Below are 25994 nucleotides of genomic sequence, written 5' to 3' on the forward strand. Positions count from 1 at the left end.
AGCCCAGTTTAAGTATACTAGCAGCAACAATAGTAGACTTGTAGGGCTGGATTTGGGGGGATTTTATGACTGTAGAAGTATTTTAAAAATAGGTGTTTTAAGGGTTTGTAAAAGGGTAGGGTTTTGGGAATGAAAGCACAAGTGTTTAGGAACCGTTGGGTGGTTGTTCTAAGCACTGTGAACAGTGGCGTGAATAGTAACCTTGCTGGATAGAAGGAGGAGGAGAGGGAGAGAGAGAGAGAGAGAGAGAGAGAGAGAGAGAGAGAAGTGCTTCACCCTCACAAGGGATAGGCCAATCATATACAATCTCAAATTTTCATAATATTAACTCAGCTATTGAATCATTGAGATTCCACATATTTATAGGCTAAAGACTCCTAATTCTATAAGGACTATAATTCTAAAAATGTTGCAACTACTAATATTCTAGACCAACTATGACTTCTAATTCTATTTTAATCATAATAGGAAACTTGGGACTTTTGACACTAAGATTATTCTAGATATAATAAAACCCATATATAATGACCCATTTAATAACTTGACCCAAAATAAAACCCATGGGTGACCCCTACAACCTATGTCTAACAATTATTGGAATAACCATTATACCCTTAATTACTAAAACCCTACTATAATGAGATGAAGACTCAAAATTATTACAAATCTTTAATTCTTGACGCCCAAAATGTGCTTGATGTGAAATTCCAGATTTGCTCTTTTTCTTCTTTCCATGATCTGCATCATTCTCCCCTTCATTCGAAAAAACTTGACTTCAAGTATAAGGATTATGGAATCTTGTACTTGCAGCCATTCAAATTGATTGTTTTGAATGAATGATGAGAAAATCAAAAAGTTCAATGTTGTCATCACTCCATTACCACATCGAATTCATCAGGAATAATAAACTCAATGTGAATTTCATTTTTCTTGTGAAGAGCAGAAAGTTCAGTTGCATTCTCATCATTCTCTTTGGCTTCCTTGGCTTCAGAACATTGATCATGATGATCTTTCATGCTTTCTTTACTAAGCAAATTAATTTTTGCCTTCCTTTCTTTAATATCCTCAATATTAGCAGCATGTACATCTTGCTCTTTCTTAGTTTCTTCAAAATCTTCAACACTATCATCCGTTTACTCCTGGATATTAGTCTTCTCTAAAGCAGTAGCCAACAATCCTTTCATGGAAGCTTTCAATCCATTCAAAGTTGTCTTGATAATAGTATGCATATCACTCTTTATTGTTGCAGCATCCTCCTTTAACATCGCAACATCTTTGTTAGTAGCTGTATAATTTGTTGACAAGGTTTCAAACTTCCAATTTAATTCAATGCTTGTCAACATTGTAATAAAGAAAGCAATTTCATCAAAAGATTGGTGAAAAACAAGGAAGGACCTTGAAGCTCTGAAACCAAACTGATGTAGGACGAGTAGGGCTTATTTTCCTACAAGTAGTGAGCGCGGTTTAAGTATACTGGCAGCAGCAATAGTAGACTTGTAGGGCTGGATTTGGTAGGATTTTATGACTGTAGAAGTATTTAAAAATTATGAGTTTTAAGGGTTCGTAAAAGGGTAGGGTTTTGGGAATGAAAACACAAGTGTTTAGGGGCAGTTGGGTGGTTGTTCTAAGCATTGTGAACAGTGACGTGAACAATAACCTTGTTGGATAGAAGAAGAAGAAGGAGAGAGAGAGAGAAGTGCTTCACCCTCACAAGGGATAGGCCAATCACACTAACACAATCTCAAATTTTCATAATATTAACTCTTGTTTTAAATCATTGAGATTACACATATATTTATAGGCTAAAGACTCTTAATTCTATAAGGACTGTAGTTCTAAAAATATTGCAACTACTAATATTCTAGACCAACTATGACTTCTAATTCTATTTTAATCATTATAGGAAACTTAAACTTTTGACCACTAAAATTATTCTAGATATAATAAAACCCATAAATAATGACCCATTTAATAACTTGACCCAAAATAAAACCCATGGGTGACCCTTACAACCCATGTCCAACCGTTGTTGGAATTACCATTATACCCTTAATTACCCATGTCCAACAATTGTTCGAAAATGATTTATTCGAAGTGCTTTTCTTGCGTATTCTTGATAAACCAGCCTTTATTTATAGATGTAGGAGGATCTGTTTGGGAAGTAAGAAGCCCCTTTGACATCTCTTCATCTGCAAATAATTCTCGATGTGAAAACACAGAGACAAAGGGCTGATCTTTGAATAGGAAAAAGAGTGGATCTGTAGGGTTCCAAATGAATTGGCTTATTCGAAAAAGGCCTTGTTCTTTGGAAGATCTATCTCGTGTCTGGTACTGCATAGTTCCACTCTGCAAGAACTCCGAATCATTCTCTTAAAGCTCATCCTCTTCATCATAAATGATCCACTTGCCTCGAAATGACCTGGACCAATAGGGAAATCCCAATTCATTGGGCTTTTCGATCCAATCAAATAGAAAGCCCCAAGGGCGCCAGATTCTAGGAGCCCAAACTATGTGATTGAATAAATCCTCTTCTATCTGTTGCGGGTTAAGGGCTCCTTCCCCTTCTTCAAACTCCAATTCGTATTTTTCATAGAGAAATCTCTGATAAAAGGTAGAATAAGATCCGTTTTGCATCATATCAAAGGGATTCCTTGGTTTGGGCCGACGAAGCAATATCACTCGATCATTATCAAATTGACTACAATCTTTTTCTATTTGTGAGGATCCCACCAGAGCACTTTCTACTTCTAATAGGCCATGACCTAGATCAGAATCATTCTCAACGAGTCCATAAGAAGTGATCCCATTTTTTCCATCGGGTTCGGGTAAAGACCAAAGATATTGAGTAACCGATCCGGCAGAACAACTCAAAAGATGAAGTATCGTTAATTTCTTCATGCTCGTTCCAAGTTCGAAGTACCATTTGTACAAATAAGAATCCCCTTGGTTACATGGTTTCTTCTTCATATAGATAGATAGAGGATCTATTGGGCAATTACTTAGAAGTACATTTTGGGCAACAGCCCTTCCTATTTGATAGAAAAGGATCCCATGATCCTGAACCGATCTTACCTAGGATCGAAAATCCCAAGTTTGTCAATGAAGAGAGGATCTAATTGTATTAGTATCTATAATTGATTTCTTTTGTGTAATACTAATCAATAGGGCCGCATTGGTAAGTGCTACAAGATCTCGTGCATTGGAACCAATGGTTATGGACCCGAATCCATTAGTATGGAACATTTTCTTTTCAAAGTGAAATCCCCTAGTATATGAAAGAGTGAAAAAGTGCTTTCGTTGTTGTGGAATAAGAAGCCTTCGCATCTTAATGCATGTATTTAATTTATTCGGAGTATTAGAGCAGGATCCACTTTTGGGGGAATGAGTTGAAGCAATAACAAGAATATTTCTAGTGGAACATCTTTCACAGTCCCTGGAGAGGTGGTTCACTAATAGACCGAGGGATAAGTAATTCGACTCATTCACGTCCAGATCATGAATGTTTGGAATCCATATTATGCAAGGAGACATTGCTTTTGCTAATTCGAATTGAAAGTTGATATAAAATCGGTATATTTCCGACATCATATCCATAGTTAGCACATTCATCATAGTCAGCAGCTTCGTATCAAGGTCACGATTGATATTGTCACTAGCATCAATGTCGTCACTATCATCAATGTCAATATCATCAATAAGAAAACCTTTAGGCTTGTTATCCAGGAACTTGTTCAGAAATACCGTAATGAAAGGAACATAGGAGTTTGTCGCCAGGTATTTGACCAAATAAGATCGTCCGGTTCTTATAGAACCTATCACTAAAATACCCCTAGAGGGGGAGCGAAAAGGGTTTTTCATGAGATGGGAAATGAAAACTATTAGCCCCACACGAGGTTTGTGAATGAGTGATTGTCTGATAATGAGCAAGGGATATCCTTCTTTCTGCTAAACAGGATGTATTGAACTCATAATTGATTAGATACTTTTTATGAATGTCAACTAAGTATCGTAAGTAAATTGCTCGCTGTTGTTCAATAATTTGTCCAGCAATTGTTGGAATTACCATTATACCCTTAATTACCAAAACCTTCTATAATGACATGAAGACTCGAAATTATTACAAATCTTTAATTCTTGATGCCCAAAATGGGCTTGATGCGAAATTCTAGATTTGCTCTTTCTTTTTTCCATGATCTTCATCATTTTGCCAATGCAGAGATCCATTGGGAAGTTGTGTGAAATATAATGGTTGGTATGGGAGCTTTCATCTTACTTATTTTAGCTCTCTTTTTTATCTTTTTGATAAATAATCAAACTTTATAGAAAAGCATCAAGGCGATGCAAAGAGTACAAAAAAGCAACCCACATAGGGCCCAACAACCTAACTAAAATTCTCCACGAAATCTACAAAAGCCAAAACATTAGAATCAACTGAACCTGTAACCCAACTACGCAAAATCAACAAAAGCCTACTCTCTAACCAAGGCACTGAATGACATACATCCTGGAAAACATGCCTATTACACTTCTACCAAACCAACCAAAGCAAGCAATGAGAAGCAAGAAGCCAAGCTTTCCGTCGCCTTTTAGCTCTTTTTAAGTTAAACACTATCATGTTTGCTATTTGCTAATGCGGTCTTTAAATATTGCTCTTCTTTTTATTTTGTATTTGGATTATGCTGTTCTTGGTTCGGTTCGGACATCATGGTTTTCTCAATATCTATTGCTTGAGTTTTAACTTTGGATCCATCGAGTTCTTGTATGTATTATATCTTGTTTTTACTCAGGTATAGATTGAGGGCTTTGTTTTTTTGGATTCGATTTTATGTCATATTTTTAAAAATAAATTAATCAAGGTTTTTGGTGTTCAGATGGTCATGCAGAAATTAATTGGTGACATGCGTAAAATGCCAATGGCCTCTGGCCTTGTTTAATTCTAGCCTAATTGATAGTACATCATATTTTTTGTTTATTTCTATCGAAGTCATTATATGGTCTCATGTTTCAAATTTATGGATGTGTAACAAACAGGAATGTAGTTAGTTTTTTTTTGGTTGTTGTCTATCTGTTTTATTTATTTATTTTCACATCGTAATCATCTAACTGCTTTTTTTATACATCATATTCAACTTTACAAAAAAATGGAATTGAAACTGAATTACTTGTAATGGACACTAGGTTGCATGTCTGCACACTTCCACCTCACTAGCACTCTGATTACAAGTCAAATAGTTTATTAAGTTTTCTAGTGATTTATGCTAACTTGGGGTAATTTGAGAATTAAAAGCACTGTTCTTGCTTTGTTATGTGAAACATTCCTCTTGGATTCTTTTTTGATTACTTCTAAAGCAAGAGTAATTAGAGAGATCATGAAGAGCCTCAATGGAGTTAGTAAGCAAAGTTATGATGAGGGTAGGACAGAACCAGAGGCTGCTCAATCTCTTTAAATCATTTTTACATGGTAAAATTTTTATTGAAAATTGATTTTTCAGACATTTCAAGAAGCAAAATTACTAACTAATTTTTTGTACTTGATATTTCTAACATTATGTTTAATTGATATTAATACCTAATTCCCCCTTTTTTTTTTGGGTGTGTGTGTGATATATAATCAATCTTAAGTTGGTTTTTATCAATTTTAATTATATATATATATATATATTTTGCAGAAGTTATTGTTATAACTGTTGTCAATAAAATTCTAAGAATGAACAATACAAGAAAAAAGTTTATCTTTTATATCGGTCAATACATCAACTATATTATTTACTTCTGTTTGTAGAGTTCATTTACTTATTTATTTTTAAATTTCTGATTCTGACAAGATATCACGTCAACCAAGCACTTCCTCCCTTTTTATTTTCCTTCGACAAATCACTCCTTAAATCCTTAATCCAAACATAACTATAATATATTAAATTATTCATTGGCCTGTTCCTATGTTTGGGCCTTTGGCCAATAACAGAGTCGGTTTTGGGCAGAACGTGAACTAATCAATCATTTATTTTATATTCCGTTGCATTTCTTGACTGGAAAAAAACTACACAAATGCAATTCCAATTCTAGAAAATTATATTTATTCAATCCATTTTCTCATTTTTGTGTTTACTCATTTTGCTCGTTTATTGATGGTTTACGTAGTTTTTGGCTATTATATTTTTCCTCCCATCATTTATTGAAATACCTATTCATAATTGTCTTTATGCATGTGAGTTTTTCTTCACCGAGGTTTTAATGTGTTTGTTTTTCCTGTTGTTGGCTCAAATAATTTAAATTTCTTTTAAATCCTATTGTACATATTCTGTATAAATCAACTTACAACTCAATAAAATTCAAGATATCAAAATTGAATGAGCTCTTTTGCTTACCCCTATCTCTAACGCTGTGTTTGGTGAGGGGACTTGGGAAGGGATTTGGAAAGGGAAAGGAAAAAGGTGTGTAAAATTAGGTGAAATGTATATATATTTTACTCGCATTTCACCTACCTTTTTCCTTTTCCTTTTCCTTTCCAAATCCCTTCCCAAATCTCCCAACCAGGCATAGCGTAAAGGGGTGCAAGCACTTCACTTGCACTTCTCCTTATGTTTGAGTGTCTTAGATTGCACTATTTGTATCTCTAGAAACATTGTTATGTCACCACCTTCATATTCATAAATAAGCATTCTTACTCACAAATAAACAAAGCAGTTTTATTTTATTTTTTTAAGTAAATGTTCTGTTTAAAAATTTAGAAATTTCCACAGATCTGTGAATGGTCTTGCTTTTTCATATACTAAAATCTTATAACAATGAATGAGTGTATTATGAGATTTAACAAATTCTCTTGGGTTGTGTTTGAATCATGGATTTGGGTAGAGATTTAAACAAACCATTCCTAAAATGCATGCATACTTAGCTTTTAAAGGTCACGATTGCTTATCAATAGAAACAACCATGTCCGAAATTTTAGGAAAATGCTATCTACCCATAAATTTTACACCGAAAAGTATCCCAAAAGTGAGGTGTATGGTGCAGATTCAAAGTTAGTGTGATGTGAGTACGCCGGGAATGAATGTGGTCTATCCTGCATATGTATTTTTTTGGTCTATCCTACGTATGTATTTTTCTGGATGATTTTTCTAGGTATGTAGTATTGTTGAAAATTTTAACAAGTTGTGTTCTATGTTACAATAAATTTCTATAAATCTAAGCATTCCTATAGGATTGACTGGGACCTTTGTGGCTATTCTTCAACCTGATCTCAAATGAGTAACTATATCTTAAAAAATTAGTTTCAAATTAATAATTAACAAACTGAGAGATGCATAGTTCATTATATCTAAAAGTGTGTGCAAGCTGTTGCAAGGAAACTCCAGGGTAGACTCGACAACTCAATGTTGGTAGGTACATTTCCCACTTTCTACTTTGTGTTCCTAAAAGGCCATTCCTTTGGCTTAAAGGATTTCAAAGTGCGCATTTTTGGGACTCAATACTTCTGTTGTGCTTCTGTAACAGGTTGAAGGATTCAAAACAAACTTAATTTACTTTGATTCATTCCAAGCCACCTGCCTTGGAAAGTTTGTCACGGGTATGTCTAGATCATTTCACTCTATGTTGATACTAACTTTCCTTGTTGCAGCTTATGTTGATTCTAATTTGCCTTTGTTTGCAGTTCATTCATATCACTTTCTCAAAATGTGAATTCCGATGTCAGGTTAGTCTTCAAAACTAATTTTTGTTTATATCTATCAAAGTTATTGAATGGTCTCATCATGTTCAAATTTTTGGATGCGTATTTTTTGCTGCCTAGAAATCTAGTGAACCATAATGTAGTTAATTTGTTGAAATATATGTATTATTGATTGCTTTGTTGATTTATTACAAGATTTATTACAACTCCTATATATAGAAGAGAAGGTGGTAGTAGGTGTAGTGTAGTGGAGGTGGTAGGTGAAGTGGGTGCTAGTGGAGATGGTAGGTAGAGGAGTAAATTGGGTGCTAGTGGAGATGGTAGGTGGAGGAGTAAATTGGTAAATTCTAACAGCCCCCCGCAAACTCAAGGAGGAGAGAAACTAACCAACTTGAGTTTGGAGAGAGTAACAAAACAAGAAAATACATAAAAATAAAAAAGGATAGGAGACACTGTATGGTCGTGTCAGACCGTTGGTGAAGACACTGTATGGGGTGTCATAACGTTGTAGAGGACACTGTATGGTGGTGTCAGACCGATGTAGAAGACAGTTTATGGGGTCATGTCGGACCGTTGTAGAAGACAGTTTATGGGGTCATGTCGGACCATTGTAGAAGACAGTTTATGGAGTCTTGCTGGACCCTTGTAGAAACTAACCGGAATCAATGTCGGGACAGTTTACAGAGTCTTGTCGGACCCTTGTAGAAACTAACCGGAATCTATGTCGGGACAGTTTACAGAGTCTTGTCGGACCCATAAAGGAGCTAACCGGAATTAATGTCGGGACAGTTTACAGAGTCTTGTCGGACCCTTAAAAAGTCGCACCCTCAAAAGGTGTGCCCAATTTATCAAAAGGCGTGCCATCAAAAGGCGTGCCCAATCCATAAAAAGTTGTGCCGGACATGATGGCGAGGCACGTGGGCTCCTTGGCTTGCGTGCCCGTTTGTCGGCTGGTGGTAAGAGGCGCGCGATGCGCGTGGCTGCCTCGGCTATAAGACAGAGGCTGAGGCTGAGGCAAAAAACCTGCGAGAGATATTCTGAGAGAAATTTCTGAGAGAGATTCTGTAACACTCTGTTTTCTGAGAGAGAATTCTGAGAGAGATACTGTGTAACACTCTGTTGCCCAGAAAATGGCCTCGTCCTCGTCTTCCCGTCCAGTGACCCAGAACCTGCTCACGCTCTTTCCAGAACTGAACGAGCCCACAAGAGAAATAACTGGTGCGGTGGCCAGTGAACCGCAACCAAACACCTCTGGTTTTGCTCCATTGAACTTTCCGATGCGGTCGGTGGAGCAAAAAATGGCGATGCAAACTGATATTGAGGCTAATCAGTATACGCTGAAGTCATGCGTGGAAACCATGACGGCGGTCACAAATTTGTCGAACCGGCTGCAGAGTAGGACAAATGAGGTGCAGCATTTAAACTCCCAGCTGGCTCTGCTCCAACGCATGTATAAGGATGCGCGAGCAGAGATAAGCGTGCTAAGGACAGAAAACAAGGAGCTGAAGCGGAAGGCCACCGTGATGTTCCGATTTGGAGGACCGCCATATGCGGCAGTGGAGGAGCAGGGAGTAAATGTGCTCGGTGGCGTGGGAAATCCGGAGGCAACACCGGCAAGGGCCGTCCAGGACGGAGGCAAGAAGAAGAGATCGGCGGCAGAGTAGGTCGGTGGGTGGCGGCCTGCAGAAAAGAAAACAAATCTGTTGTTGTTGTGATGGTGATCTTGTGTGGTCTTCTTTTTTTTTTTTTTTTTTTTTTTTTTTTTTGTGTTTGTTTTTGTGGTTGTGGTGGAAAATGTGAACCGGGGTAAATTCCTGAGATGAATAAAATATGATTTGTTGTGCAAATTGGTAAAGGTTTTTTTTTTTTTTTTTTTTTTTTTTTTTTTTTTTTTTGGTGAAATATAAAAAAAAAAATAATAAGATAATGGAAAAAGAAAGATAGAAAAAATAAAATAAATAAAATAAAATAAAAGTAGGGATATGAGAAATATATTATAAAAAATATATATAGAGATATATCTTAAAATAAAAGAAAAGTGTAAAATAAAAGAAGAGTGGTGTTTGGTCAGATATGGGGGTGAGCAAAGAGAATAAAAAAAGAAAGGTTTATATAATATGAGCAAACAGCTTTTGCAGGTGCATCCATTAGTGGTGTCTCCCAAGCCATCATGATAGCCTTGCTATTGGAGTCCATGAGCTTATCCTCACTAAAAAATAATTCTATCTGCCAAGTAGTCACCATCAGTTGTCTTTGGACATCCAATAACCCGAGTTTTCATATTTTTATTCCTAAAGTTTGCAGCAAGGAGGCAAGCATTTGTGGTTGAGTCATCTCCACCAATGACAACAAACCCATCCAAATCAAGCTTCAATGCTGTTTCTTGAGCTTGCTGAAACTGCTCTGGAGTTTCAATCTTGCCTCTGCCACTGCAGATCATATCAAAGCCGCCCTGATTTCTGTACGGGTAAATGAACTCTGGAGTCAACACCACATATTTGCACTTCATGATTCCAGCTGGTCCACCCCTGAAGCCGTACACCGTGCTTCCTTTGCAACGATCCTGAGGGAAACTCGGACGATTCGCCTGGCACCAACATTGCCGATGGCTGCCCAAATAGGCCAGGAAAGAGCTTCGCGATCTCATCTGGATTGCCGGCGGCGGAGCTAGGGGGGCCATGGACGACCTTGAAGGAACTTTTGAGAACAGAAGGTAGAGGAAGAGAGTGATCGAGACGGCTGTTCTGGCAACGCGAGGAAGGAGTGGGTGCCGACGAAGCCGGCGGCGCCTGTGACGAGGATGGAGAAGCCGGTCTGTTTGAGATTTGATTATGTAACAGGTTAGGGTCCGGCGGGCGGTGAAGGCAAGGTTGCCGCCCGCCGGAAGGTGAAGCTCACCAAGAGCTAACCTATTGCTCTGATACCATGTTGAAATATATGTATTATTGATTGCTTTGTTGATTTATTACAAGATTTATTACAACTCCTATATATAGAAGAGAAGGTGGTAGTAGGTGTAGTGTAGTGGAGGTGGTAGGTGAAGTGGGTGCTAGTGGAGATGGTAGGTAGAGGAGTAAATTGGGTGCTAGTGGAGATGGTAGGTGGAGGAGTAAATTGGTAAATTCTAACATAATTTCCTTTTGGTTGTTGTCTATGTGTTTTATTAGTTTATTTTCATGTCATACTCATCTGAGTGCATTGTTGCATTGTTTATACAACATATTCAATTTCACAAAAAAGTGGAACTAAAACTAAAACTGAAATTACTTGTAATGGGCACTAGGTTAGCACACTATATAAAGCGTGGATGTAATTTCAGCCCCATGAAATGTCTTTTACCATTCTTCTATGTTCTGTTTTCTTATGCTTGGGCATAATAACAAAAATCATTATGTATGTTTTCTATTGTGGTTTTTAAACGGGAAATCTGTGAAGTAGAGTTCTAGAATTGGGTTTTTCTCTTCAATATGGGATTTTGTTTTTTTTTTTTTTGTTTTTTGGGTAAGTCATAAAATAAATGCGAAGAATATACACATTTACGAGGGGCATACCCCAAGGAACACAACACATCTAACACAGCCCCCCAATGAGGGGGACACTAATAAAAAAACACAAACAAATCCTAGCTTAATCAGTGAAGTAGTTTTGGGAGAGAGAAAACTATGTATTTGTTTTGATCATAGCTTAACTTATTAGACAAGGAAGATCCAAGAAATAATAGGGATATGCATGCATTTAGGTGGTTGGTGATGGGCTGGTAGTATATTTTTAGTTCTTGGACATTATGTGGTTGCAAATTGCAATACAGTAAAGTTATTAAATCTACCTTTATAAGAATTCTGTTGGTCCATCAAGAGATGCCAAACCCCAGCCAACTATTTTGATTTAGTAATGCAACAGAATAGTAGGTGAAGTTCAGCATGATCATTAAGATGCACATTTTGCTTCAGTAATTAACACATGAGATTTGCAATTAAAATTCTACATGATTATTTCTATCATTTTTCAATATGCACATTTTTCTTTAATAATAAATTAAAAAAAAAAGAAATAAAAATTGTGATTAAATTTTTGTTTGTCAGAGTCTATGAAGCACGGGTACAGGTACGAGTACAGGTACTGGTACGATACGGGTACGTCAATACGGTAAAATCTAAAAAAAGTAGGGTACAGGTACTGTCACGCCCCCAAACCGCCCCTAGTAGTTTGGTGCCGTGATGGCCAGTAATCCGAGATTACCGAAGGCCGACTTACAAGAATCACACACAATCAGAGTATAAAATATGGGGCTTACAAGTGCGGAAGCAACATATATATATATATATATATACAGAGTCTAAATAGTCCATGAGAGCCGTGCTTAAGTCCAATGAAATGACATGCATTTTTACAAAGTCTTACAACTTAGATACAATAAGGAAATGAGATACAAAATACATCTTGACCAAAAGGCTTCTCAAGCCGACATATACAAGTGCACATGAAATATAAGCTAAGAAGCATAATCTTCAAGATGGTACAAAATGCCAATCCAAAACACATCGGCAATGCACCCAAAAACACATCGGCTACATGTCTAGGCCTCATTGCCTTCTTGCTCATCACCTACATATATATAGAGAGGGTGAGCTTGGATACTCAGTGAATGATATTAGAAATAAAGGTTTTGCATGATTGATATCCAAGATTTCTTTCAAAACAATACATAGCATACTTTACAATCAAGGGGGAAATCAAGTTCATTGCCGGCCTTTCAAGTTCCTTGGATGTTATTACATCTACATATTACAAGTGCGATGACATATCAAGACAAGAGTGCAGTTGCATTATAGTCTCCTGCAACTAAGGACTTTCAAGACAAGAGTGCAGTTGCATTATAGTCCCCTGCAGCTAAGGACTTTCAAGACAAGAGTGCAGTTACATTATAGTCCCCTGCAGCTAAGGACTTTCAAGACAAGAGTGCAGTTGCATTATAGTCCCCTGCAGCTAAGGACTTTCAAGAAATGTCATCAAAACAAGATAGTGTTTAATATACAAGTAGGGATAGCCATTCATGCTAGATCAAGTACTTTTCAAAATAAGGCAAGACGAGATTTATGAAAGCAAGTGTAACATAGCTTTATTAAAAATACCACTCACATAGTTTCTTCAAACGTCGGAGTCGAGACAAGCCCAAGTCCTACAAACACATGGCAAAGCCTATTGAATGCACCTTCAACAAGTTTCGTATGTACACAATTGATTTCGGAAAACATGCTGGGCACCAACCAGGTCTAGGCCGAGGTTCCACACCTCCTCGCCGAGGTGTGTTCCCGAGGGCCACATGCAAGGGAAAGAGGTCGGGAAACTCTGGGTTTCCCTCTGCTGATGAACATGAAGAACATGAGTGTGAAAACATGAAAAATATGAATGTTCAATCATAATTTGTCATCACAAATCTGGGATTTTCATGCTATGAGTTTGAAAACATGGACCTGGGTACCCGTACTTGGAATTCTTGCGGAAATAAACACAAAAACATGATTCTTTATGCAAGTTTTCGGATCAAAACAAGACTTTCTTGAAGAACACATGAATGTCATTTTCTCTTTCTAAAATCGAACTTCAAAACAATGCATGGCTTACAAATCATATCCGATCATGCAATGCAATAACAGGAACATAAAGAACGTCATGAGCAGATCAAAAATCTAACCTTAGAACACGGGTCTAACGGTTCGATCTCTAGGAATCAAGCTTGAAGATCTACTTCCTCACTCTAAAACTCCTTCCTCCTCCTAGAGCTTCTCTCTCTACAAGGCAAGGTTATGATACCAAATGATAGTTTTCTTTACCCGGTTCTGGGGTTAACCCTCTGCTGAGACACGTGGCGGCGACTGGTTGGGTTTCCCTGAAAAGGTGACTGACAGACCAGACAAGGCGTGGTGGAAGGGTGTTCAACAAGTAAAGCGGTATGGGCTCTCTGACGAGGCAATGACATCGGCTAATAACAAGGCGTATTCAACAAGCTACACGGAATGGCACTCCGGCAATGGGTGACATCGGCTAACAAAAGGACTTCGGCAACTAAGGTGACAATGACCCCGGCTAGGAAGGACAACACTTGACTAAGCTGTGCCACATCTTGGCCTAGATGCGCCACACCTCAGCCTAGGTCATACCACTCCAGGACGAGATCACTTGGGTGCAAGGTAACATCTCGGCTAATGTGTCAAGGCAAGGACGGAGGTCAACAAGGGGTTCCAAGATACTTCTAGACTGAGGATGACCTCGGCTTGGAATAACATCGGCTAGCATAACTCAGGCAAGGCGTGACCTAAGTTTCACATCAAGGAAGGAACAAGACAAGCATACTACACTTAGACAAATCACAAGGCTTCAAAACAAGGCATGGATCACATCCGCTCAAGCGAAACAAGTCACAAACATACACATGCAAGCTTAACAAGTCATAATCATACCGATGCTCATGAACATGATGAGGACATAAAATGTGGGTTCCTACAGGTACGGCTTGGTACGCTTGTAAAGAAATATTTATTTTTAATTTAGAGTAATGCAAAAATTAATTAAATGGTTTAATTTGTTAAAATTCAACCTATAATTAACATTTAATGTCAGAAGTAAAGGTATAAATCAAAATTAAATGTCAATATATCAAATAACTTACAAACCATAATTTAATTTTAAAATCATGCTAAGCATAAAATTAAAAATAAAAAAGAAGTCTAGTGAAAGGAGTTTTATCTCTGTAGTAGAAGAAAATATTGTTTCAACTGAGGCACAGTACGGCTTGAGTGTATACTAGGTACGTTTCGGTATGCTAAAAATTAAGAAGAAATAATTTAGGTACATGTTTCGTGTAACCGGTACGTATGCAGAAGTACCATACGAGGTACCATACGCCGGTAAATACCCGGTACGGGTATGGCATGATTTTCAAAGTACCCATGCTTCATAGGTCACAGTAACTATTCCTATAATGTAGAATCAGGCTGTGTTTGGTGGAGCTTTGGAAACGTGATTTCACACCTTGGTTTGAGTGTTGTATTTGGTTAGAATTTTCAAAAATTGATACCCGGGCGTCCGACCGGTTGACCGGAATTGTATTTTTTTTTTTTTTTTGTGTGTGGCAATTGGCACCTGTTATTTTTTATATTTTAAATAAAAAAAAATTTTACAATTTTTTATGAGCTTTGAATAGAATTTTGAGTTGTGTGTTTGGTTATGAGTTGTAAGTTTTTGAATCAAACAACTTTTCTAATTTCAAAAATTCAAAACTCATAACCAAACAATTTTTTTTTTTTCAAATCATAATTCCAAAACTCACAAACTCAAAATATAACTCTATTCTCAAATCATAATTCTAAAACTCTAAAGTATTTGAGGCTGGTATATTTTTAGTTCTTTTGCATGCATTTAGGTGGTTGGTGATGAGCTGGTATATTTTTAGTTCTTGGACATTATGTGGTTGCAAATTGCAATACAGTAAAGTTATTAAGTTATACAGTAAAGTTATTGATTCAAGTTTGATTCAAAGAGTGGCTGAGTTACTTGGGTGTGGTATGGAGACATTTCCGATGAAGTATTTGGGGCTTCCGCTGGGAGGTAACCCAAGGGGTGAAGTGTTTTGGAATCCGGTTGTGGAAAAGATAGGCAAAAGGTTAGAAGGATGGAGTAGGGCTTTACTATCCCGTGGGGGTAGGTACACTCTGGTTAAGACAGTGCTAAGTGGAATTCCAATTTATTTCATGTCTGTGTTTAAGATTCCAGTCAAGGTAGCAAAATCTATTGAGAAATTAATGAGGGATTTTCTATGGGAAGGGAAAGATGAGGGTAGGAGGGATCATTTGGTGAATTGGGAAACGGTGTCCTTATCTAAGGAGAAAGGGGGTTTGGCCATTGGTAATATAGTGGCTAGAAACATGGCTCTGCTAGGCAAGTGGTTATGGCGATTTCCCAATGAGTGTGGTTCATTATGGCATGATGTTATTAAAAGTAAATATGGGATTCAAGTTAATGGTAGGGGCTTGCAGGTGGTCTCGAGGGGTAGCGGTCGAGCTCCTTGGAAGTCCATTTCTCAGATTTATCTAGTTTGGTCCCGATTCATTTTTATGAGGGTGGCTAATGGGGAAATGGTCAAATTTTGGGAGGATGTTTGGGTGGGTTCGATGTCCTTGGCTGAGTTATATCCACTTCTATATGGTGTTTCTCAATCTCATAATTGTTCTGTTGCATCTGTGGCGGGTTCTTTGGTGGTTCCTTTATCTTGGAATTTTAATTTCCGCCGAAAATGTTTCTTTTTCTCCAATGTTGAAGGATAGGTTGGTTTGGAATATTCATTCGTCGGAGTCTCTCACTTGTAAGTCCTTTCTTGATAAAATCATTGATAATTCTCATGTTCCATTTCATAACAAGATTTGGAAGGCGTGTGCTCCTTTCAAGGTGAAAGTGTTCATGTGGATTTTGGTTCATGGGGGCACTCTGACCAATGATTCATTTGCAAAAGAGGAGACGCGGTATCTTAATCCGCAATGGTGCATCATGTGTTGTAGAAGTGGAGAATCTTTGGATCATCTCTTTTTGCATTGCTCGGTGGCTAGGTGTTTATGGCTTAGGGTGTGTGGTTTGGGTACTGTGATGTGGGTGGCCCCAAGAGGATGTGCTCAAATGTTATTATTTGATTTTCAAGTTTTTGGAAGATCAAAGAGAGCTAAAGTATTGTGGAGTGGTGTAGTCTTTGCAATTTTCTAGGTTGTTTGGTTGGAAAGAAATGCTCGGATTTTCGATGGAGTGGCCCGGGATATAGATTACTTATGGGATAGGGTGAGATACTTGGCATCTTCTTGGGCCTCGACGAGCTCAGTATTCCGGGAGATTAAGCTTTTTTTGTTTGCTTCGGATTGGGTGTCAGTTTGTTCTATGTAGAAGTTTTTGAATTTGGTATTTTTGTTTTTTTGTATTTTCTTTTCCTATTTTTGGTTTTTCCATTTCTGCTGTAAGTGGATATCTTATTCTTTTTTTTTCTTGGCCTTGAGCCTTAATAAATCTTTGTTTGTTGCTGATCAAAAAAAAAAAAAGGAAAAAAGTTATTAAATCTACCTTCATAAGAATTGTGTTGGTTCATCAAGAGATGCCAAACCCCAACCAACCATTTTGATTTAGTAATGCAAGAGAATAGTAGGTGAAGTTTTGCATGATAATTAAGATATGCACATTTTGCTTTAGTAATTAACACATGAGATTTGCAATTAAAATTATACATGATTATTTCTATCATTTTTCAATATGCACATTTTTCTTTAATAATAAATTAAAAAAATAAATAAATAAAAATTATTATTAAATTTTTCTTTGTCACAGTAACTATTCCTATAATGTAGAATCAGGCTGTGTTTAGTGGAGCTTTGGAAATGTGATTCCACACCTTGGTTTGAGTGCTGTATTCGGTTAGAATTTTCAAAAATTGATACCCGGGCGTCTGGGCAGTTGACCGGAATTGTATTTGTTTTTTTGTTTTGGCAATTGGCACCTGTTGTTTTTTACATTTTAAATAAAAAAAAATTTGAAATTTTTTATGAGTTTTGAATAGAATTTTGAGTTGTGTGTTTGGTTATGAGTTGTAAGTTTTTGAATCAAACAACTTTTCTAATTTCAAAAATTCGAAACTCATAACCAAATAAATTTTCTCTTTTCAAATCATAATTCCAAAACTCACAAACTCAAAATACAATTCTATTATCAAATCATAATTCTAAAACTCTACCAAACGCTACCTAAATCTTCCCTTTACAGAAGTTATTGTGCATATGTTTTATCAACAGACGTACACAAAATGCAAACATGAACACACTAGATATTTCCATTCATTATATTATTCTGTCTATAAATTTAAAGAGAGAACACTCCAAAAGAGAAATTTTTTTGTCATACTGTGAGTGCCACAATGCCTTCAATATTGTCCTTAATTTGCAATCGTACTATTCTACATCTTATAGAGATTGAAGAATCTGTGTGTCTATGTACACTCAGGCTTGCCGTGTTGTAGGATTCACCAAAGTATATGCAAACTGTGCGGTTCCTTACCTTGAGTGTCTTTTGCGCTCCACAACTTGTAATTGAAATTGCTGCACAGAAAACTTTTGGGGGATAAAAAGGTACAAAAACGCCTCTGCTTGTCATTGGCAAGTATTACAACATGTTAAAGGGTAGATGTTTTTTATATTCTAACCATTTTCATGTTGTTCATCAATTGTGTATAATATCATCAAGCTTCACGAGTAAATTTACATTTTAGACATTTCTTGTCACGTGTGTGCTTATTATCTCATGGAAAAGCAAGCGCTTGATGTACGCTGATGATCTGAACTCATTAATTTATTTTGCATAAGATGCATTCGAATTAGTCATACGCATTATGATTAGAATCTGTTCCATATCACTTTGTTGCCAACATATATATGTGTATATATATATATATTAACTACACTTTAATAGCACAAAAAATTGCGTTCTATTCAACATATCACTTTGTCACCAACACTTACAGTTTAGACTAATCACTGGGATGGATTGTAAATTAGATTAATTATTGGCTAAATTTAGGAGCAAATCCTTAGAAATTTGTTTTGTTTCCCACTGAACTTTTGCTTTCGTTGTGTAGATATTTCAATGTGCAAGTGTCATCCAATTTGAATATCATTGGTTGCTCAATCTTTGAAGATGGTATCAGGTGGATGATTTAATGAGAGAAAAACTCCTTTCAGAAATGAGAATCTTCTCAAGAGAATGGGAAATTAATTTTTTATTTGGAGTTTATTTTTTATACAAACATATACAACTCAACTTTCTTTATTGGGAACTATTTATACCTGTCTTTGTGGTAATATTTTTGCACACAAGATCTTGGTCAATTTTCTGTTAACCCTAAAATAAGTTCAATTTCATGGTGACATTATTTAGAGTTGGTTACACTGATATCTCTTAACAATCTCTTAAATATCATTTTATTCTCTTTATCTTTAATTTTAAAACTGTACATTTAGAAACCAATCACTTAAAAAGAATGAGTTGATTGACGAGAGTTTGCTAATCTCTTAACTGTTTGACAATACATTTGTCATGATATTTATTAGTGCACAGCAAGGTTATACGTTAATTCTAATCTGAATGGTCTTCAAACATATTGTGTATGTTTTTATTTGAGAAGCAATCGCACATGGTTGAACTAAACATGAATCTTTAGGAGTCATTTTCTCCAATGTTTCAATGGATGATTTTGTGGTTGGCAGCAAAATGAAACGATTCCGTTCTCTCGTAATCCTGGCAACCGCTTCTTCCATGCTCTCGTCGGGTCTTTGCAATGTTCTAACCACAACATTTAGAACAATCGGCAATATTTTTGGGTTTCGGTCCAAATTCACCATTATACGAGCAATTCTGTGCACCTCATTTATTATTGACTTTTTAATACTCGAGGGTAAACTTTTACAACTTAAATGGCCAGACAAAATAACTTTCATGTTCTTGTTCTCTAGAAAATTGTTGCGACTTAAAAAAATATACCCATCGATATGAGTCTAGCACTATAACATCACTATTGTGCTTCCTACCAATATTGTTGCTGCCACAAGTAGGTTTCTTGAGTTCATTTGAAAATCGTATTTGGACAAAAATGCCTTCATCAATCTGCCTACGGGAGGTTGTGGTAAGAATTCTCTCGTCTTCCCAACAATTGTAGACATAGCTATGATCCGTGTCTATGGTATTGTATGATCTGATGATACCAAAATAAAAAATATCAAATATGAATATGATATGAAACAGACAAAAGAAAATATAATGTATATAAAAGGGAGAGATAGATACTAAAATTTGCTAAACAAAATCTAAAGGAAGCATATATTTAAAATAACATTTTGTACCCAATTTGATTTGGATATTTAATTTCCGAGTTTTGAGGAGATTTATAGTCTGATTGTTTCTTGTTTGGGATTTATTTATTCATTTAGTTTTATTTTTATTTTTTTAATGCTCAAGATTGTTGTGCAGATAAGTATCTAGAACACCCAACTACATCAAAGTTGATGATAGTTATTAATAATTAGAATAAAAACTAGAATTAGAATTAAAACAAATGCAAATATAGAGAATAGAGAGAAAATTAAACACATACAACACTAAGATTTTATGTAGTTTAGCAAAACCTACCTCCATGAGCAGTAATTTTCACTAACCATGGGCAATCGTATAAATAATAATTTTTAATATCAAACAGGAATGATTGTGTACCTCTCAATCGCTCACAAAAATACAAAATATTTCAACATGAGAAATCACCCATATTTATATTTATAATAGAAAAATCTTAAGATTAAACCCAACCCCACAAAGAATAGAATTCTAGTTATTAAATAAATTTAGTTTCTTATAATCCAATCGAAAACTAATAAGAATACACTAAGAACCAAGTCTTACAAAAATTCTCTCCCACAATCCTAATCCATAAAATAAAAGAATAACAATAAATATAAATAATCATAATAATAATAATAAAAGGAAGAAGAAAGAAGTATAGTCAAATGCAAATTGATTTGAGAGTGGATAATGAGTAAAAAACAATCAATAAATAAGAGTTTTTCACACTCACTCGCCAAAACTTGGTTGTGGTGGATGCTGTGTTTGGGGTTTACTTACTGATCTGGCCCATCCAATTGCTCTCCCAATTGGGCTTGCCCAAGGTTGAAAATCTACAATACTTCGAAAATTAATTTACTTTTTAAAAAGGACGTGGAGCTCTTCATGTTCTTAATTCGAATTGGAGGGCATTGTTTGGGCACGTGGAGTTCAATACGAGTTTCGTTTCGATAATTTAAGTCGTTCATTTTGTTGAGCACTTCGTATATCAATCACAAAAAAAATTAGATCGATCCGATGATCGTAATCTATTCAATTTGTTGTGTTTGTCACTAATAATATAGACGACAATTATATTTTTAAAAATATACCATTTATTTTTTATTTGACAAATGCGATAAATTGAATAGGTTGCGATTATCGGATCGATCTAATTTTTTTTGTGTGATTGATATACATGAAGTGCTCGACAAAATGAACGATTCAGATTATTAAAACGGGACTTGTGGTAGAACCCATAAACCTTAATAGCGCCCTCCAATCTAGATTAAGGACGGGAGGGGATCCACCCTCTTTTTAAAAATAAAAAATAAATTACTCACATCTAGGAGTGTTCGCGGTTCAGTTACAATTAGGGAACCTCCAAATCCACCGGATTGGCATATTAGAAAAAATCAATCCGCATCCGTCTGTCGGATTGACTGATGCGAATTGAACAAATTGGCAGATGGATTCGGATCGGTTTGGCAGTTTAAACTTTTACAAATTTTGAACATTATACAACTTGTCAATATTTTTTTTAAGATAACAATCTAACTCAACATAACCAAAAGATTATCAAATAATTATCAAATACCAATAATAAATACATATAACAAAACCATGCATTATCAAAACTATTTAATTACTTTTTTTTATTCAAAAACTATTTAATTTGATTTTTTTTTAAAAAAAGACAAAATTAACCTTATATTTTCCACACAAAAATACCAAATATCAACACTTGCCATTTGATAAAAAGATTTTCAACTTGAAAACAAATTGAAAAGACAATTGAATATCTAAACTTTTTTTTCAATTGAAAATACAAACAGAATATCTAAACAAATTGAAAACATAAAGTCTTACTAATTTTTAGGGGTGCTCACGGTTTGGCGGTTCGGTTGCGGCCAAAAAAATCTCAAATCCACTATCCGTTCAAAATTGGGTGGATTAGAAAAAATCAATCCGCAACCATCCGCTCATCATCACACATCCATCCAAAATGCGGCGGGTTGGTTCGGTTTGGTCAGTTTGGATCGGAATATCCACTGCTCACCCTTACTCACACCCATCAATTATAGGGTAAATTACACTAACCTCCCCTGATGTTTTGTATAATTATAAGGGCCTTCCCTGTAGTTTTAATAATAACACTAATCTCCCTTACTTTTGAAATTATTATATTCTCCCTTTTGCTAACTTTATTCCAAACAGTGTAAAAAATAACATTAAATGACTAAAATACCCCAACTCCATCTTTCTCTCTCTATTAACCCAACTACTCCAACATTGCCGCATCTAACCCACCAAATCCTAGAGAAAGATAAATTAGTGACTTACTATCTAAGGCTATCGTCAACTTCTATCTCCAAGTGAGCTTACATTTAAATTTAAGGAAATATTACACATTCATAAAAAAATAAAAAAAATAAAAATTAATTTTTTAATTATTAATATTTATAAAATTTATTGTTTTTTAATAACTAATTTTCAAAATCACTCCTGAAATGAAATTTTTTCTAAATTTAAAGTAAGCATAACTAAACTTTTATATCCCACCATGCAAGGCTATTGAAAAAAAAAAAAAATCTCACTGAATTTGGGAATATAGTCACCATGACTAAACTTTTAAATCCTATTAGATTTTTTATTTTTATTTCTCTTTTGTTTCCTATTAGCATTCTTATTTTTATTTCTCTTTTTGTTTTTTATTTTATTTTTTGTTTGTTTGTTTTAATTTTTATATACTATCATAACCAACCTTTCTCGTACAAAGCAATTCAAAACATATAAATATATATACACACTATATTGGGAAAGCGAATCATAACACTTGTTGTTTAGTTTAATTTTCGTAATCAATTTTCCAAAAACATTATGAAAAAACTAAAGATTAATTTGGTGTAAAAAATTAAAATAAAAAAAAAATGCTCATCATTTTCACATATTTTTTTTCTATTTTGGGTGCAGAATTAATTTTAAAATAAGCAACATTCCTAGTACAAGGCAATTCAAAAAATATACATATATAAACACATATAGGGATGGTGTGAATCATAACACTCTTCGTTTGGTTTAATTTTCATAATTAATTTTCTAAAGAAGTTATGAAAAACTTAAAAATTAATTTGGTGTAAAAATACTCATCATTTTCACATTTTTTTGGGTGCATAATTAATTTTTAAATATTTAAAAATATTTTTTTGGTGTTTATTTTTTAAATTAATTTCTATTTTTCAAAAAAAAAAATTCATAAAATATAATTTGAAAATGTAACTTAAGAGATACATTTTGTTTTTGAAAAACAGCATTTGATTGACGTTTCTATATATTAATGATGGTACTGTTTGGCTGAGGGTAGTGTTTTGTTGTAAGCTTGTTGGGTCTTTGGAGGTAGAAGACACCCAAGGGTATTATTTAATATGTTTGGTTTTAATTTTTTGGATTTAATTTTTTAAAAATTGAGTTTTTTTTATTTTTTTAAATTTTTTTGTTTTTAGTGAATATTTTTAAAATTCAAAGCAATTTTTTTTTTTTTTTTTTTTTTTTAAGATACACCTTACTTAGATGTATCTAAAAGTAAAATAGTTATAAAAAAATATTTTAAAAAATTAATAAATATACAAGAATACGAAAATATACTAAATTCACATAATTTTTTTTTTTTGTATTTTTGATATTTTGTGAACTTTCTAAAAAAAAATTTCACAAATATTATATTTTTTAAGTATATTCATGTTAGGTGTATCTAAAAATTAAAAACAATTCTTAGAATATTAAAAAAAAAATTAGTGAAAGCAAAAAAATACAAAAAATAAAAAATTTCAATTTTCTAAGAAGTAAAATTTGAAAATCCAAACCAAACAAGTTGAATTGCATTTAAAGTCTTAAAACATGTGACATCAGCATATTTTGATAAGAGTTGATTGACGAGAATAGTTTTACAGTGAATTTGACATTAAAAAAAGAATCAAAACAAAACAAATTTAAAATGCAGTATATATATATATGGGGTGTAATATTATGCACACACATAATGGGTGCTACACTTCTAGTAACATAACAAATAACCAAAATACATACTAATAAATTAGAATGCCATGCGGCACACAGGACACGTCAGGCTAATCTTGAACCATTTAACAATACACTTGTCATGATATTTATGAGAGCACGGTAACGTAGTAACGTTAATTCTAATTGGAAGAGTTTTCGAACATAACGCGCATGTTTTTTTTTGAGAAGCAATCGCACATGGTTGAACTAAACATGAATCTTTAGGAGTCCTTTTCTTCAATGCTTCAATGGATGATTTTGTGGTTGGCAACGAAACGAAATGATTGGGTTCTCTCATAATATCTCTCATAATCCTGGCAACTGCCTCTTCCACGCTCAAATCAGGTCTTTGAAATGTTCTAACCACAACATCTAGAACAATCGGCAATACTTTTGGCTTTGGGTACAAATTCACCATTACACGAGCAAATTTGCGCACCGTATTTATTATTGACTCTTCAATACTCGAGGGTAAATTCCTACAACGTAAATGACCAAACAAAAATACTTTCATGTTCTCGCTCTCTAGAAAATCGTTGCGACTGAAAAAAAATACCCAACGATATGAGTCTAGCAGTATAACATCACTATCGTGGTTCTTGCCAATACTATCGCTGCCACGAGTAGATTTCTTGAGTTCATTAGAAAATTGTAGTTGAACATAAATGCCATCATCAATCGGCCCACAAGAGGGTGTGGCAAGAATTTTCTCGTCCTCCCAACAACAGTAGGCATAGCTATGATCCATGTCTATGGTATTGTATGATCTGATGATACCAAAATAAAAAATATCAAATATGAAACAAACAAATATATATATACATATATAATGATATAAAAGGGAGATAGATCAAGAAGATGGGTACTAAAATTTGCTAAACAAAATCTAAAGGAAGCATACATTTATAATAACATTCTATATCCAGTTTGATTTGGATATTAAATTTCCAAGTAATACTATACAAACAGAATTTGTATTTAAAAAATTCATGGATAATAATGTGTTACATTTATAGTCATTCATCAATCTAATTCATAATTGCAAGACTAGCATTACCACATTATTCGTGTCTTAAATTTTGTATGAAAATTATGTGCGCATATCATTTTTCTAAATTTCCTTTCGATTTTGCTAGTGATATGAAAGAGTGGTGACAAGAGTGGCCATGAAAATTGCAACCACAACATTTTTCTTTGAACAGTTACTCCAAAAAAAAAAAAAAAAAAAATTGAGTATGATCTTTCTAATAAAATAAACTATGAGTTTTTAATTTTGTTAATTTAAATTTAAAATTTTTGATTTATTTTCAGTTTAAACTATTTACTTATTTTCAGTAAGTAGAACCAATGTAGGTGTATATAAAACATCTAAAATATTATTTTTTATTGAGTTTAATGACTAAAATATATATATATTTTTTCCAATGATTTTACTTATCAAATATAGACAAACAAAATCAAAAAATTAAAATACAATTTGATAAAAGAAAAAATTTATTTTCTTATAAGGATTAAACCCTGAAGTATTTTTTGTAATTTCTTTTTTTTTTTTAATAATTAAAATAATGGTGTACGTCCCACTGCTCTCTTGTATTCGTGAGCAATTTATTAGTCATTATTGTTTGTACCATTGCTCTAAATCCTGTGTGGATTTTGAGTTTGAGAAGTTTTATGGTCTGATTGTTTCTTGTTTGAGATTTATTTATTCATTTAGTTTAATTTTTTTTTATTTTTTTGTTATGCTTGAGATTGTTGTGCTTATCTAGAACACCCAACTACATCAAAGTTGATGATTATTATGAATAATTAGGATAAAAACTAGAATTAGAATTAAAACAAATACAAATATAGAGAATGGAAAGGAAACACACGGCACCAAGATTTTATGTGGTTCAGCAAAACCTACCTCCACCAGCAATAATTTTCACTAATCAAGAGCAATCGTACAAATAATAATTTTTAATATCAAACAAGAATGAATGCGTACCTTGCAATCTCTCACAAAAACCTGAAATATTTCAACATGAGAAATCATCCATATTTATAATAGAAAAATTGTACCCAAGTATTAAACCCAAACCCACAAGGAATAGAATTCTAGTTATTAAATTAATTTAGTTTCTTATAATCCAATCGAAAACTAGTAAGAAAACACTTACAACCAAGTCAAATAAGGATTCTCTCCCACAATCCTAATCCATAAAATAAAAGAATAACAATAAATAATAATAAATAATAATAAAAAATGAAGAAGAAAGAAGTATATTCAAATACAAACTGATTTGAGAGTGGGTAATAATCACACGCAAGTTAAAATAAAAGAATAACAATAAATAATAATACAAAAGGAAGAAGAAAGAAGTATATTCAA

At 34.3% G+C, this 25994-nt stretch overlaps 2 protein-coding genes, 1 long non-coding RNA gene and 1 pseudogene across 13 annotated transcripts in view; 2 read left to right on the forward strand and 2 right to left on the reverse strand.

Moving 5' to 3' along the window:
* Positions 1-18640, forward strand: part of LOC145813707 (uncharacterized) — a 49055-nt gene extending 30415 nt beyond the window's left edge. For 2 of the 10 annotated variants that reach the window (XM_082909602.1, XM_082909605.1), the window contains 5 exons: positions 7495-7567; positions 7652-7693; positions 11754-11842; positions 14177-17826; positions 18333-18640. In XM_082909602.1, coding sequence (XP_082765728.1) covers positions 7495-7519 — 25 coding nt within the window. In that variant the 3' untranslated portion in view covers positions 7520-7567; positions 7652-7693; positions 11754-11842; positions 14177-17826; positions 18333-18640. Of the gene's footprint in view, positions 1-7494; positions 7568-7651; positions 7694-11753; positions 11843-14176; positions 17827-18332 lie in introns of those variants that run through there. The other 8 variants (XM_082909603.1, XM_082909606.1, XM_082909599.1 and 5 more) reach the window with 5 other exon arrangements.
* LOC114279355 (uncharacterized) overlaps positions 7254-25994 on the forward strand; it is a 114839-nt gene continuing 96098 nt past the window's right edge. Inside the window, exon 1 of the mRNA XM_082909591.1 lies at positions 7254-7379. The gene's annotated coding sequence lies outside the window, so the exon portion shown is untranslated. The remainder of the gene's footprint in view (positions 7380-25994) is intronic.
* On the reverse strand, positions 9653-14621 carry LOC145813184 (pyrophosphate--fructose 6-phosphate 1-phosphotransferase subunit beta pseudogene; annotated as a pseudogene). The gene is made up of 2 exons (XR_014356338.1): positions 14618-14621; positions 9653-10562 (listed from the first exon to the last, which is right to left on the reverse strand). The product of XR_014356338.1 is annotated as a pyrophosphate--fructose 6-phosphate 1-phosphotransferase subunit beta pseudogene (transcript).
* Positions 23553-25739, reverse strand: LOC145813717 (uncharacterized). The gene is made up of 2 exons (XR_014356953.1): positions 25611-25739; positions 23553-24390 (listed from the first exon to the last, which is right to left on the reverse strand). It is a non-coding gene; the product is annotated as an uncharacterized LOC145813717 (long non-coding RNA).

Source organism: Camellia sinensis, chromosome 15, assembly GCF_055761805.1.
Source record: "Camellia sinensis isolate YWXY chromosome 15, ASM5576180v1, whole genome shotgun sequence".
In the NCBI taxonomy this organism is placed as follows: domain Eukaryota; kingdom Viridiplantae; phylum Streptophyta; class Magnoliopsida; order Ericales; family Theaceae; genus Camellia; species Camellia sinensis.